The 16,350-nt window shown below is 46.3% G+C and overlaps 1 protein-coding gene across 5 annotated transcripts in view; it reads right to left on the bottom strand.

The window, feature by feature from the left end:
- The window catches only part of MAST4 (microtubule associated serine/threonine kinase family member 4), a 1,731,733-nt gene extending 1,717,171 nt beyond the window's left edge, over positions 1-14,562 (bottom strand). For 2 of the 5 annotated variants that reach the window (XM_085631996.1, XM_085632003.1), the window contains exon 1: positions 13,979-14,554. In XM_085631996.1, the coding sequence (XP_085488122.1) occupies positions 13,979-14,287 (309 nt within the window). In that variant the 5' untranslated portion in view covers positions 14,288-14,554. Of the gene's footprint in view, positions 1-13,978 lie in introns of all 5 variants that reach the window. The other 3 variants (XM_085631979.1, XM_085632013.1, XM_085631988.1) reach the window with 2 other exon arrangements.
- Between the last annotated feature and the right edge of the window lie 1,788 nt (positions 14,563-16,350).

Below are 16,350 nucleotides of genomic sequence, written 5' to 3'. Positions count from 1 at the left end.
CAAAGGTCCAATTGGGGCGGTGGGGTTGGTGGATCTCCCTTGATGACCAGGGGATGAGCTGGGATGGCCGTAGCATGGGAGACAAGTAAGAGTTCTGCACAACCAAGACAGCCATTCGTCATTTTGGGTTTGGCTGCATGGAACAGAGATCGTTTTCATGGCACACGGCATGCACTCAATAAAGCAAGGGCATCACTTCCTGCACAACTGAGAGTGGGAAGCATGATGATAATATTAGTTCTGGGCAGCACTCAACCCCAATGATGGCTGGTTTAAAATGTCCTGCCTAATCCACTCCTAGAAGAGACTCTGCCTGAAGGGGAAGGGAGACTCCCTTGCCTGCACTGAACAACACTTTTCAGTCTAAAAAGTGTAGTTATCAGTATCTCCATCTTGAATTTTTATGTTCATGCAGCTTTCTACAGAACTGGCATTACCATTCTCCTCACACGTCTAAAGATGATCAATGCCCTGCCAGAGATGACTGCTTGCTCCTGCGGACCCCCCTGCGAAGTGTCCCTGGTGCAGGTGGCACTTACAGAAAGGAAGCTATTACCAACCTGCAGCTTTCAGTGGACCTTCTGGAACTGGACATTTCTTGTGAACCTGGAGTCAGAGCTGTCAGAATCCTCCTACAAATTTGGTAAATTGGACTGACGTTTGAGAAACTACTCCAGAACATTTGAGGCACCATTGAGCTTTTAAAAATAAAAGCAAAAAACAAAAAAGTTGCGGCTAAGTAATTATGAAGACTGTGATGCTTTACTTACCTATACTTTATTACCAGTGCCTTTCTGTTACACTGGGTTTCTACTTCCAGGGAAAGGTGTCTCCATCCAAGCTGTTTCTATGGCATCCTGCGCTAGAATGCCCTGCTCCTTCCCACACTTGCCAGAATGCCCTGCTCCTTCCCACACTTGCTAGAATGCCGTGCTCCTTCCCACATTTGCCAGAATGCCCTGCTCCTTCCCACACTTGCCAGAAAGCCCTGCTCCTCCCCACACTTGCCAGAATGCCCTGCTCCTGCCCACACTTGCCAGAATGCCCTGCTCCTGCCCACACTTGCCAGAATGCCCTGCTCCTCCCCACACTTGCCAGAATGCCCTGCTCCTCCCCACACTTGCCAGAATGCCCTGTTCCTCCCCACACTTGCCAGAATGCCCTGCTCCTCCCCACACTTGCCAGAAAGCCCTGCTCCTCCCCACACTTGCCAGAAAGCCCTGCTCCTCCCCACACTTGCCAGAAAGCCCTGCTCCTCCCCACACTTGCCAGAAAGCCCTGCTCCTCCCCACACTTGCCAGAAAGCCCTGCTCCTCCCCACACTTGCCAGAATGCCCTGCTCCTCCCCACACTTGCCAGAATGCCCTGCTCCTCCCCACACTTGCCAGAATGCCCTGCTCCTCCCCACACTTGCCAGAATGCCCTGCTCCTCCCCACACTTGCCAGAATGCCCTGCTCCTCCCCACACTTGCCAGAATGCCCTGCTCCTCCCCACACTTGCCAGAATGCCCTGCTCCTTCCCACACTTGCCAGAATGCCCTGCTCCTTCCCACACTTGCCAGAATGCCCTGCTCCTCCCCACACTTGCCAGAATGCCCTGCTCCTTCCCACACTTGCCAGAATGCCCTGCTCCTTCCCACACTTGCCAGAATGCCCTGCTCCTTCCCACACTTGCCAGAATGCCCTGCTCCTTCCCACACTTACCAGAATGCCCTGCTCCTTCCCACACTTACCAGAATGCCCTGCTCCTTCCCACACTTACCAGAATGCCCTGCTCCTTCCCACACTTGCTAAAATGCCCTGCTCCTTCCCACACTTGCTAAAATGCTATGCTCCTTCCCACACTTCCTTGGGAAGGAAGTGGCGTCTAGTGTCTCAGCTGTGGGCGTGGCAGCAATCTCTGGCAGGGTTCTAGCGTCCTCAGGACAAGACACTACCAAAACAAGAGCCACCTCAGCAACTGAAACTCTGCAGCTTTTCCCATTCAGGGCTTTTTGGCAAGAGGTTCGAGGCTACAGTGGCTCTGGTTGGTAAAAGTGTCTGGTCATACAGAGCTCTATCCTTCTAAAGCCTCCATGCTTGTGACACTGAAGATTTCTTACTTTCAGAAAAGACGCCAAGTCCAAAGGTAAAACAACTGGCAACGCGACAAACCACCAAGTTCATTATGACCATTCTTACCCTTTGTCGACCACAGTGGATGCTCAGGCCCGGGAAGTCACTACAATTTTGTTTTACATATAAATGAATGCCACTTTCTAATGCTTTCTCTGGTACAGTTGTTTTTCTACAAAGATGTTGATCTCAAGTGGGCTTATTCTGTTTCCTTTTTAACTAACTTGGATTGATCTTGAAAATTCCCCATGTTTTAACTCATACATATCCCAAAAGCAATTACTCTGAAAAAGTCTTCACTCTTGTACCAAGCCACCAAGAATGAGCTGGTGTTTCTTCCTCACAGAAACGTGTTTGCCTTTGTCCGCCAGGTTGTTTTGACCATTATGGAGCTCAGTCACAGCTCTTTTTCCCCAAAGACTAACACGCCAATTCCCTATAGTACGTTACTAAGAAAGTTCCTAAGTTAGTCCATTGATTTGACTCTCCGTTCCAAGGCTGATCGTCTTTTTCACACAGGCCTAACTAAATTAGATCACACATAAAACTGGAATCTTTGTAGATCACATCCACCACTTTACAATGATGTTTTCCTGGTGAGCTTCTCAACAAATGCCATCTAAATTGGCTGGTTGCACTTTTCCTTATTTGGCCATGGATCCAATTACACATTAACTTTCAAGGGATTGCATTAGCTACTTCTTTACAGGTGATTCAATGTATTTTTCACCATTTCCCAATCAATTGAGAGTCTTTTCCCTTCCTCCATTTCTTCAGAGTGGGCCTACCACCCAATCTTCTTGAATACAACTGAGATGTTATTGGTGTGTCCCCCTTTGGTGTGGCCCCCTATCTATTGTGGTCTTCGATCCTTGTTACTTATGAATGTTTCTGTATGGAAAAAAAGCAAAAGAAAGCAAAAGAGGCTATGAGGTTAGAACTCTGTTAACAGTTGCATGTTGATATGTCTTTGTCGGCCCCATTTCCTCATCACAAATGTACAACACAACCATGTTTTGATCAAAGAGTAAGCACTTTAATGCAAAAAGCACAATCTTCAGAGAATGAATCACGTGATATGCTAAACATTTAGAATTGTCGGAATGAGGTGAAAGCAGATATTTCATTCAGACTTTCTTCTTTTTTTTTTTAAATCATAACACAGCAGACCCAGCAGTAGTAGACAATAAAGTGGTGGAAGGAAGCAAGGAGAGGGAATGACGTGGGGCGACTTTGTGGTGGGTTGGGTGGAAACGTATCAACAACAGACAAGAAACCACTAGTTTTGAATTTGTATTCTAGATAACTCATGAAGAAGCAACAGTGTTGAAAAAAGTTGCTGTATTGCATCCACTCCTATTACTGCATTTACATTTTTATAAAAACAACAACATTTATCCTAGTATGGATTTATGTGAATGGAAATCTAATCTCAGCCAATTCAATAAAGCCCATGAAAGATATAACGTCACAAATAATGTATTGAGGTAGCTAAATAATCAAAAACATATATAAAAGTTAAGAACGTACAATACACCTTTTCAGAGTACCAATAGTAGTTGAAAAATCAAATTAAAAATTAACACTAGTGCTGAACCAGACAACTGTGTATGTATGTGTTAAATTTTTGAAAGTGGACTTCAAAATAAATACAAAAAAAAAGACAAAATACACTTTAATACCATGAATTAAGCAAAAACAACTGCATATTTTAGAAGTCACCAACATAATTCTCAAAAAGGGGGTATAATGGAGGAAAATAGTGGTAACTAATAAGAAAGACTTAGTTCTGAATGACACCACTTAATAAAGCAATTAATGATGTTAGAAAGAAACCTGCTGTATAAACATTAACAAAAATTCAGATAGAGTGTGTATATCCCTATGCTTCGAAAATTCTTCAGCCTTGGAGGCATATAGCGCAAGGGGAGACTGGCTAAGAACACAGTGAAGATGGACAGGTAAATGCTGCAAGCTTCTTGTGGGAGCTTCTGTGTGAAGCTAGCTGTCAAATTAAATATAGCCTTCAAATACCTAGTAAGTGGTTATTTTGTCTTATTAGGTTTGGTGATAGGCTTCATGTAGGACGACACGGTAGGAAAGTGGCTCTGTATATACTGTTCCCAAATAGATACAGTGTGTGCAGAGTCCACAGTCCCCAGAGGTTTGGCAGAGGCTAAAGTAAGGTTTTATCTAACTCTCTAAAGAGGTAGCTTGGTCGAGCAGTAAGGCAGTATCAGAGGCCAGTGTAAAGCATTTGTTGCACACACTCAGTCAGCAAATGGTCTTACACACTCAAGAACTGAACTCTAGGCCATTGGTTTTTGTATAAAAATAAGTAGTTGTTTCATTTTAGAAACAACAATAGGTATCAAAATATACTTTCTCAGATTGAGATGCTTTAGATAAGTACTTTTCAATAGGCAATAGACTTTTGAATGCAATAGTTACAGTGGTTGCAATAGGCAACACAATAATACATTGAGCTCAATGGGAATTTCAAGTTAAATGTAATTAGTTACTTTAAGGGTTACTTTTCTAACTCCAGGACTGGATCCTAGATTCAGTCCTGGGACAGTTCCTCGAAACAGGTGAGTAAATATGATTTAGTTACTGTTGTAATTTTTAAGCAATATTTTGGTATTTTAAAAGTGGACACTTAGAAACTTTTTCTAATAAAATCACCAATGTTATCCTACGTGAGGAAATTCACTTAGCAGGTAAGTGGGGTTATTGTTACTTTTTCTAGTTCAGTGTTGGATCCTGGATCCAGCACTAGTGTACCACCTGTAAGCAGTTTAGAGAATGCGTTTAGATTATACAGACGATTTTTAATGAATTATTTGTAAGTTTGCAAAATCGACACAGAAGAAATTTCACAGAAAAACAGTCAATGGTTTCCTAGGGAAGAAAATTCAAGTTACAGGTAAATTACGTTCTCGTTACTTTTGTAATCCAGTGCTGGGCTCCTATGTTCAGCACTGGGACAGCTATCTAACATAGGTAAGTAATTACGTTTTCACAGTTGTCGCGATTTTTAAATAATATTTGGAGTTTGCCAAAATCGACACTTAGAAGAAATGTCACAGAAAAACAGTCAATGGTTTCCTATGGAAGAAAATTGAGTTAGCGGCAAGTATGGTTGTAATTACTTTTCAGGGTCAGGGCTGGGCACCAAGATCAAGCACTGGGATATCTCCTGATGGCAGGTTGAGTATTTCTGTTTTTGTTACTCGATTGATTTTAGGTGAATATTTTAAAGTTTAGAAACTCCACACTTAAGAATTTCAAAGTGAAACCAGTCAATGTTACCCTATGGAAGAAAAGAGTTATCGGCTTTTGGGGGGGGGAGGGTAGTACTCCACTGGCAGAGTTAAGGGTCTGGGCATAGACTCAGGGGTCTCCCAGGGTCAGGTAAGTACAGTTGTCACACCCTCAGCGGCACAGGGGCAGCCGGGTGCAGAGTGAGGTAGGCCCAATGTTATCCTATGGGAGGCAGGGGGCCTGTGGTAGGTGGCTGCTGGCTAGCAGGCCACGCGGCTGTGGGAGCTGGGCTCCTGGTCACTTGCTCAGGGCAACTGGGGAAGTAGGTTAGAGTAGAAGTTGCACTGTCAGGGCCACTCGGGCGGCTGGGTGCATGGTGCTTTTGAGCCATAGGTCGCTCAATGGATTGCTATGGACAAGCTCAAGAACAAACAAAGGCTGCAAGCTCGGGGACGAAGATCCTTCAGGTGCGACCACCACTTCGAGAGGTAAGTTGGGTAGTTGGAGGATAGGTAGGCACGCAAGAGTTGGGCACAGGGCGCTGGGGTGCCTTTTGGCATCGGGAAATCTTACCCTCTGCTGGTCGCGGTTGAAGGGGTCCCTGGTTCTGAGGCTGCAGGCATCGTTAGGAGCGTCGAGGTGGGTCCTTGGGTGCTGGATTCGGGGGTCACAGTCGTGGGGGGGGCATCCTTGTGGTCTTGGTGCACTCCGGCACAGGCCAGGCTTGGCGGGTGCAGAGTGTGCAGGGTTCACGGTTCCTGGCTGATGCCAGGGGTCAGTTACTTGCTTTGAGCAGTACCACTGCTCGTGGGAGTCCCAGTTGCTCAGAGTCACAAGGTAGCCAGGTCCTCCGGGGTTTGTGAGGTTGCTGCCACTGGAGATGCCAGGGTTTAGCAGGAGCAGGTTCGAGGGTCGACAGGCCGGTAGGGCTGGGGCCAAAGCAGTTGGTATCTTCCTCTTGTTAGCAGCTGCACGGCAGGTCTTCTTGATCTTTTTTGCTGTTTCGGAATCTGGATCTAAGGAAGAAAGGTTTAGGGTGCCCCTAAATACTAGACAGGGGCGTTACAGGTAGCTAAAGGGCAGGAACCAATGGGCCCTGGGGTGGGTACACTCCCTATCGTGCCACTCTCCTGTGGGAGGGGGGCAGTAGCCTAGTCCTGATTGGGCAGGGCTTTCCATCTTCAAGATGGCGAGAGCCCGGAGATGTGCTTCACCTCGCCTCCCCCACCTGAGGGGTGGGGTTGGCAGAGGCTAGCACACCCCCTTTCCTTCCTTGGGGTTTCCGGGCAGTCTTCCCTCCAGAGTGGGGGTCAGAACCGGTAGGGGCCAGTTGCTAAGTACAGCACGTGGCCTGGAGAAGCTCACAAAGGCGGCATGCCTTTGAAGCTTCCCCTGCCTATCCTGGGGGAGGAGACCTAGCACCTCACCCAGGATGTGCATTGCTGCAGGCCCAGGAGAGCAGATGGCTCTCTACCCAGGGGTCCAGCAACATGTCTGCTGTGTGGCAGCCTAGGCAGCCCCTCAGACAAGACGTGGATTGTAGGTTCGGTTCAGGGGCATCTCTAAGATGCCCTCTGTCATGCATTGTACATTAAATCCCACACTGGCATCAGTGCGGGTTTAACGTGCTGAGAAGTTTGATATCAAACTTCTCAGTCTTCTGTGCAGCCATCATGGTGCTGTGGAGCTCGTGTTGATGATCTCCCAGCACCATATACTCTTAAATGGCAGCACTGCACTTACAGTGCCCAGGAATGGACCTGGGTACTGTAGGGGCACAGGGCTCCTGCACCTGTGCCCACACCACTGGCATAGGGCACCCAGCTAGAGGGGTGGCTGATGTATGCCAGGGCAGTGTGTGTTGTGGGCATGGCACACAGGGATGTGTGCCCTTTCGACTCTCTGTTTGGTTCTGCACCCAGACACTCAACCTGCAAAGGCAGTGTGTGTGTGTGTGTGTGTGTAAGGGTACAGGGCCCCTAAGGGTGGACCAACAGAGGCCTTCTCTGGTCACAGTGCCCTGGGTACCTATGGTACCATTTACCAGGAGCTGACCTGTGGCCAGAGATGCCAATTGGGTTTTAGGTTGTCATGCAGTTTTAGGGAAGGAACGCAGGCCCTGGGTACCTGATTGGCAGGAGCCCAGGGCACACTCAGTCAAAGTACATCAGCAATTCAGCAAAAAATGGGGAACATACCATGCAAGAAAGATGGCACTTTCTCACAGACACACCTCACATTGCAACACCTTTCTTTCGCTTTCATTCTCCAGCGATTGAGTTACATTCCTCCTTCTTCCGCTGCAGTTTTGCCCGCTCTCCCTTTCATCTTGCTGTGTCCACAATTTCTCCCTTGTTTCCAGGCCCTCAACACTTGTACAAGTAAAACAGCTAAATAAATATCTACTTCAGAAACAGAATGCAGGTAGTTTGTACGTACAAAGGACTGGTAAAAGCTACAAGTGTTAGGATACCTTGTTCCAGAACACACAAGGGTTTAACTGGGAGCATTGATAATGCATGTTGCCACCTTAGCTATTCAGGAAGTGGAAGCCAAGTAAACATCATCTGACAAGTGTAAGTAAATATTCAAAATGAGATAATGAAACCATGCTCCCTCTTAGTCCTGGTCTGTTGTATACAAAAGCACAGTCCAGTTTGTTGCCATTCAATATTGTACATTCAATGGCAACCGCTTTATTGTTAGTTCTAGGCTATCCTGCTATGGATAGAACAGAGCTGGAGATAAAGACTCGTGGTACTGTGCGATTCCAGTGAGTTCTACAAACTAAGGTACTGCAGCCTGCTGCAGAATGGACTGGACTCCGGTCCTTTTGGTAATGGTAACTTATCTCAGCCTGAATCAGGAAACCATCAGAGGGCATGCTTTACAACTACCACATTTGCCCCAGGGTGTGTTTTGTATTCTGTTTATTTAATCTCAGGTCCTTGGCAGGTACAGAGTACAACAAAAGTAATAAGTGAGGCTTGCTGTGCAATATGAACAAGCTCTGTCAAAGCGGATAGGTCTGGCTTGTTTGCATTTTAGATACATTGCAAAACTACTTACGTTGGCAAAATTTGTTTTAAGAAAAAGAGACATATTGGCTTTTTACACTGACTTTTGAGACCAGCTGAGGTCCGTTCAACTAAAGTGCAAACATCCCAGCCCAAAGGGAAAGGCGAAGTCGTATGGAGGCGTGCCACCTTCCTGTTGGCAGCCCGTTAAGTTCAGTTGGTACAATCCATTTATATAAAAGACAACCTCAGGTCCAATCTGGCCGCGATTCCTCCTGGGATAGATGAACACCATACAGGTACACTTGTAGTCAACCACTCTCCTTTGTGCAGAATGATGTGGTAAGTTAACAAATTAGCTCTGATAGTACAGGACTGTACAGCGGGTGCACCCATAGAAACCTGCAAGCATGTCACGCCTGCGCTAGCACGTTTCTATCAAGTACATGACACATTTGGCAAGAAAAAACGAGAGTTGGTGTTGAAACAATGGAACACTTTCGCCATCTAATTGAACACTCATTTTAATGAGCAAGCGCAGTTCGGTAAAACATCGAAGAAGGCACGCTGCATTCTGCATTCCCTAGATGATTCTCTAAGTAGATACACACCCAAGGTGAAGTGAATAATTGGCTACGCGCAAAACCCTTAGGGCAAAAAATACAACAACAATAAGAAAAAGTACCTGAATATGCCAAGCTCTACAGAACCTCACCTCCACCCAAGGCAAGAAACGAGAACACTTACTTCATCACAAGTCACAGTCAGGGGCCGGCTCCGAAGCGACTCCTTCCCAATTACCGGCGCAGACCGAGACTTGCTCCGTCAGGGGCGCCTTCTTCCACAGACAGCGCGCGCCGAACGCGGTCTAGTCACTTCTGACTGAGAAAATGTGCTGCGCTCTGAAAACCGTAACACCCTCAAACCTAAAACGCAGCGCGTTCCCACACGTCAAAGCAACATCCCCGAGTTTAGTGTTGTCAGTGAATATAATTGGAGTCCTTTTTTATAGTAAAAAAAAAAAAAAAAAACACAGGAGGCAAAAAATTATTTTAATGAGTAGGTCTTCGTGTAAGGGTTGCTGCGTCATTAGTAACTACCGATTCAAAACATGCGTGCGTTTCTTTTTCCACAAAGGTAGGCAATGCAGCTTAGCTGCTTCAAGGAAATACTTATTTCATGAACTGTGTCACGTAGACAAGAGTGGTACGAATGCCAGGAGACAATATGATAAAGTAAATATGACCAAAATACTATATACTGCTTTTAAGGCTGAAAAAACGTTCTCAATCGAAAGCCTCAACGTGTGCTAGGCTAAGGAATAACGATACGTTTTCATTTGGGACACTAGAGAATGAATGGAAGGGACCCCAGATTGACGTTGAATCCCTCCCCCCCTTACAAATTGGCTTAATTTTGACTTGTGAACCAGTGGAACTTGATTTTAATCCCAGCCTTGGCACGTGACTGAAAATTGTGTCATCTGGGCAATTAATCAAGTCTCCTTCTACCTAAAATTATGCATCTGTCGAATATAATGCAATTGTAAATGTGTAAAACGTTAAGGAACTGTGAGATTAAATTGGGTGAAACAATTCACTTCATGGTCTTGGATTTTCTCCCAACCGTTCTCTAGGTTGCCAAAATGCTAACACTCAAACATTGACCAAGTCCAGAAGGATTTGCATATGGCCGGGGCTAAACTGGGGTGGCATGGTTAGCAAAAGAATGATGGATTTAACCCAGATCTCTTGACTTTGGGTGAATGTTTTGATTTGCTCTGCATTCCGTCCAACAATTGTTTGTCCTTTGCTTTCTCGCCCTAAGTGCGCTGGGTATGCCCAGACGTGGGTCCCAGGCTCACAGTGCCACTGGATTCAAGCTATCCTGGCTGATGAAGGATGAATCCCAGAAACCGGTCCAGGGAGGGCCTGGCTTGGCAGTTTGGACTGAACTGTTCCCATGAGGCACCGGGTCAAGACTGATTTACATATGGCCAGGTCTAAACTGGGGTGGCATGGTGAGCAAAAGAAAGATGGATTTAACCCAGATCTCTTAACTGGGGGTGAATGTTTTGATTTGCTCTGTATTCGGTCCATCAATTGTGTGTCTTTTGCACAGGTTGGCCCACTGCCCCACTGTGGGTGGTCTCAAGACAGCACCAAGAAGTCACAAAAGCAGAAGGGTCGAATATATGCCCTATGTATAGAAGCACTTCTCACAAAATCAAACAGTGGCCTAGTGGAGGATTTTATATTAGTGGACAGTTTTTGCATTAATATCATTTTTAGTTGTATCACAACAACAAGGATAGTGTATCATCCTATGAATAAGGATTAAATGATTATCTGGATTCCTCAATGGCATACAGTCAAATCACTACATGAGCCGACTGTGGAGACATGCAGCATAATATAAGGAGACCCTTTAGAGTAATTTTGCAATATAGGCAGGTACTTAAACGAGGCCCAGTATCCATGCGGTGTGTGTATGTGTGTCTACACAGATGTATAAGGTAACAACAGTTGTATTCAAACCAATCGATCCAGGCTACAACTGGTCACTCATTCGATTCATTTCTTGGTCGGCAAAGTACCCCTATAGCGGCTCCCAAAATGTCTTTCAGCAGCTGCTTGGCAAGTTTAAAGCCAGCATGCTTCACCCTTTAATTTGCATATGGAGGCCTCTTTAGGCCAGTCTTTCAAAGTTGGTGGTAGCCCACGCATACATGTTTTGGCGAATTGTCTTTTAGCAAACAATAACAATACAGCATAGGTTTCTTTATGTATTTGGGTATGCCCTTCACATAGCCAAGTAATTTCAATAAGGGGGAAACCAACAACATGGTCAGTAATTTTAGCTATAGTTTCTGCAATTTCATTCCAATAGTTATATATAACAGGACAGTTCCAAGACAGGTGGAAAAGGCCAGCAGAGGGTAAACCCCATCCCTCACATACGGATCTGTAATCAGGGTTAAATATGTGCAGTGATACAGGAATGTGATATATTCTACTAAGAAATTTAAATGCATTTACGTCTGATTTACTCAGGCCAGTTTTGTTAGTTTACAACAAAATCGCCATTGACCATCAATGATATCATGTTCCAAACAATGTTCCCCATTGACATTGGGCTGGGGAGGCGGCTGGTGTGAAGTACCCCATGATCATCCTATGTAGCTTGGCTACTCAGCCCTTCGCAGAGGTGGAATGGATCATCAGCGGGGAAACTCAGAAGGCGCGGCAAGGAATGGGTTGATTTTCCTTGCACAGCCTGTAGCATGTCGGCAAGTCTAGTGCACTTCTCTCTGTATTACCCTTGCATTTCTCCAGTGAGCTACATTTATTATCCCTAAACAGGCGATCCATATGGGGGATCCCTTTTCAACAAGGAATTTTATAATAGATTTTTATATTGTGAGGGACAGTATTGGGTTGTCCACATTGGCATGGCAGGAGAGGCAAACTGTGTATGTCCAGCTCCCTTGACCATACTCCTGAGAGCCCAACTTGAGCACTGGACAGTTTGAGTATGATGTGGGCCTAGGCAGCCTCTGCATGAGGATAATTTGAAAAGTGCCTTTTTCAATTCTTGTTGAATCACTTTCGATCAGAATATGTGGCAAGTCGGGCATTTGATTGAGCCTGTAAATGGCAAATTGGACTTGTACTGCAGAATATCTGGCAAAGCTGGGGACTTCAACACCACTGTTGTCATATTGGAGTCATGATATCCCATTGTATTCTCATGAGGAATGTGTACCCTAAAGTAATGTGTAAGAAAAGCTTGCACAGCTGCTGCTCGTGCTGAACCAGTTCTTTATGCGAGAGAAGCTTGCCTTGCTGATAACTAGGCCATGATTGTGTGTGGGAGCTCATACCGCAGTTTCGAAGTCAGCACTTGTTCTGTATGTGAAGTAAGCTTGTATGGCCTCTGCCCTTACTGCACCCATTCTCGATATATATATATATAGTTTTTCTATAGCGCGAACCTGGCCAAACGGCAGTGAGATCTACAAACTGTCAATCTTAGACCTGTACCACTCCTGAAGAACATGGTTTACTATTTGTGAACCTTGCATTAGTAACAGGTATGCCAGTGAACACACACCTGTTGCTGGAAGACTGACCCGTCATGTGCATCTGTGCGAGTGTCCCACTGCTCTCCTGCTGCGTCAGCTACAGAAGTCCTCTCTGTAAGAGACACTTGCACTGCTGCTACCCAAGCTGTACTTCTTCGTTGTGGGAGATATGCTTTCACTGCTGCCGGCTGAATCACACCTGTTATTTGTTGTTCGTCCTTTTCACTTCACAGACGCAATGTTTTCATTTTGTTTAAGGAAGTAAACATTAACCCACGCTTTGCATGCTACCAACTTAACTCAGAAGCCATCTAATAATGACTTTTAATCCCTACAAAGCCATTTAAGACCTCAAGAAGCACTACCGAAATACATCGCAAGCACATAAAAATATATCAGAAATAAGTCAGTCCCAAGACTTACAAGATGTTGCTGTTTAGGTGCAAGCTATGCTTTAAGTTTTTATGAAATGGAAATTGTGCGATTCTTTTATTAAAGATACATACAGATGTGGTTCTTGCAAATGTCACCTTCATTCAAATGCTATTTAAAAGTGTGTGTTGAATGCATCAACTTTACGTCACAAATTATTTAAATATGTATATATTTACACATACATATACACACACACACACACACATACATACTTGTATGCCCATAGAACAACAATATTCGGTCCAACCTGCCCTTTGCAGGAAGACACCCATATGGCAATCAACAATGCATGTACTAAAAAGTCCAGGTTTACAAATCATATTTAGACCTAAACATAGTGTGTACGTTCACTTCAGATAGGACTGTGAAGGTAATGAAAGATATAGATAGATATCTGCTGTAGTCAATAGTCGTATTTAATTCACTAGGCACCTAACAATCTTCCATCACTGGGACCGCATCAAGATTGTACTGCACGGAACCACTTAGGAATCACTCACTGGGAAAGAAAAACTCTTCACAGCATCACAGAAGAGCAGTCGCACAGGATCAAGTGGCCTGCTGTACAAGCGTGGCTAACTTTTTGGTAGCCATACCATGGCAAGCAGCAAGAGATGACTACAAGGCCAGGCATCAGTGAGTTTCAAGCACCCTTAAAAAGTCATGAGACCAGCAGCCACACAGGGCCGCGCTCCAGGCAGCCATAGACGGCCAAGTGCACAGCAAACCCAAAAGACCAAGATTCCTGCAGAAACAAACTACCACACGCCCAGGAGACACAGTGGGCCAACAGTGCACTATTAGGACGGTAAGCACTCAGATTGTGCTACAGGCCACTTGTTGACCATATCCTGCTACAACTTAAAACTGCACAGCAGGGCAATGGGAAATCCAGGTAGGACCCGAACTCTGTGCGCTCTGGATTCTCGTAAGAACTTTGACAACATGTGACGTATGCACCAATCACATAATTTAGCTCATGCAGCCCATAATGATATACCGTTATAAGCACAGTAACACAGAGACCATCCTGTGAAGTGAATACGCTCGCGGGTGCCCTCACCTCCTCTTGCTTCTCTTGCCCGGCCGGGTTTGCGTCCCGGGGGCCTTCCCTTGCGGTCAGGCGGCTCTCCAGTGCCGTTACCAGACTCCGAAGGTCCCCGCAGACCCTGCCCCGGCTCTGGTCCTCTTCCCGGACGGTCCTCTGCCCCTCAGAGTCCGACGAGCCTGCGCTGCAGTCCGACACAGACGGGTGCTTCACGCCGCCCTCGGAGAGAGTCTCGGAGCCCGAGGAGGAGGCTGACAGGCTAGGCGAGGACGAGGAGCTGCTGCCGCCGCTCTTCGCTGCCAGGGGGGAAAGTGTCCGCTCCATGGTGCCCACGGGTGTCAGGCGTGCCGCGTACAGTACGGGCGGCGGGACATGGCACTACCCGGGCCAGGTCAGCTCCCGCCCAGTAGCTGAGGTGTCGCACGCCAGCCCCTCCTTCACGTCTCGGACTTCTCAGCGGGCCGTGCTGGCAGCGCTGGGCTTCTCCGCGCTAGACATGCCCCTGCGCGGCTCCTGTTGCCTGTCTCCCCGCAGTTCTGGCAGCTCTGATGATGAACCACAGCGACGCCTCCAGCCGCCGCTTCCCTGCCAGAGGCTGCGGGACAGCAGCTGACAGACAGCCGTCCCAGCCAACGGGGCGCCGGGGGAGGCGGGCCCTGTCAAGGGGAAACACCTGAGCGAGCTGTGAAGCACCGGGGCAGCGAGAACGCACAAGCGCGTGGGAAAGGCAGAGGGTGTGTAGAGTCCAAGCAATGGATGGTGTCGATTTTCCTGTCCTGCGGTGAAGTTTGCAGCTACTCTCATGGTAAGGCCACCCAGAGGGGTCAGTGTAAGGTACCACGAGGTTGAAATGGTTCCCTTCACCTGTTCCACAGCCTTTAACCTGTCACATTTATCTATTTGGTATCCCCTCACCCTTGCATGCCTCATATACTTTTGGCACACCCATGCATGCGGACCCTCGATAAGAAACAGTAGCCGGGGCTACGTATCCTCCCCATTAAAGCGTTTTGATGAAGCATATCCGCCTTCTTGGGAAATGGGGGATTTGGCCACACGCCTGCTCAGACCCAGAGGTCTCCCGTCCTACGTCCGCTGATAACAGTGCAGCCGCACTATTTCGAAGTATTCCCCCTAAAAGCTATACAATACTAAATTATTAATCTGCTGAAAGGAAGACAGGTAACCCCAAAGTAAGTGTGGCACCTGTACACAGGTGTTGCAGAGTTCTCGAGTTTCTTAGGTCCTTCCACGAGAAGTTCGCCTAGTCCTGGTTATAATGTCTGCACTGTTGGACTGTAGTCAAGACTTTAATTAGGCCGGGTCCTGAAGCAGGCACCGAGACGGGTCCCTACCGGGCTCTCCATGTTTGCCCTCACTCTCGGGGTGAAAACATAAGAGCTCTGCGCCGCAGCATCACCCTTCTCTGCCTTTGACGTGGCTTCAAAGATACTCGTAGTTCTTTCACAGTCTCACCATTTCAGTATGGAAGCATTTTCAATACTGAATACAACGAAGCCATAGTTGTTGCTAATTTATCTTATGCAACTAACAACCATTGGCAAAGTCAATATACCTGGCTTGTTCAAAGTCAATATACCGGGCTTGTTGTAGGTGTAATGTTACTTGTTGTACTATATAGCTAAATGGAATGATAGAAACAGCAATATACCAGTCGGGCGGGACACTATGCTAAGCACAGATTTTTAGCTTCGGTGTTTTAAGCCACGCCCTTAATTACATCGGCCACGTCTCTTTGAGAGACCCGCCTCCCCAGTTTTTTCATCCCACTTAAAGCCCTGACAGTAGTCCATGTCATCCAATTATAAAACCAGGACTATAAACTCCAGAATGCACTGAAAAACCCTGGCCTGGATTAGCTTACTCACCATGGATCTGGGAGAACTCAGAGCTCTAACCCTGCAGTCAAGAAGCCAGAATGCCATTTTAGCATCCACATGCTTTTCTTTTTTAGCTTTCTCGCATGTGTAGGAAGACCCCGATTCAAAGCACGCAAAAGGGCAATTTATTTCCCCTGATATGTTGGAATCTTTGTCTGCCCTGTTCTCATGTTTAGCCAGACTCTAAATACTCCATAATTTCTCACTCATTACCTCAAACAAGAAACTGAAATTATTTATTTCTTCACATTTACTCCATCACGATATATGTCCCACTGGTCGATTTCTTTAAATAATGTACAGTTAGGCTATTTAAAAACATTCTTGATCTCCTTTGAAAAGACCCTTGGAAGCTTAGCTTCGCTTTTGGTAAATCCCAATATCTCTATTGACTCAAATGCAGCATCAGACCTGAAAATTACACTTGTCCTGTTAAATAGAATCCTACGTTGAATCTCACTACGCGTTGGGTTGGGCATTACCTTT

The sequence above is a fragment of the Triturus cristatus genome, chromosome 2_1 (assembly GCF_964204655.1).
Source record: "Triturus cristatus chromosome 2_1, aTriCri1.1, whole genome shotgun sequence".
Lineage (NCBI taxonomy): Eukaryota > Metazoa > Chordata > Amphibia > Caudata > Salamandridae > Triturus > Triturus cristatus.
The sequence above is the reverse complement of the archived record's forward strand: the minus strand, read 5'-3'. Positions and strand labels throughout refer to the sequence as shown.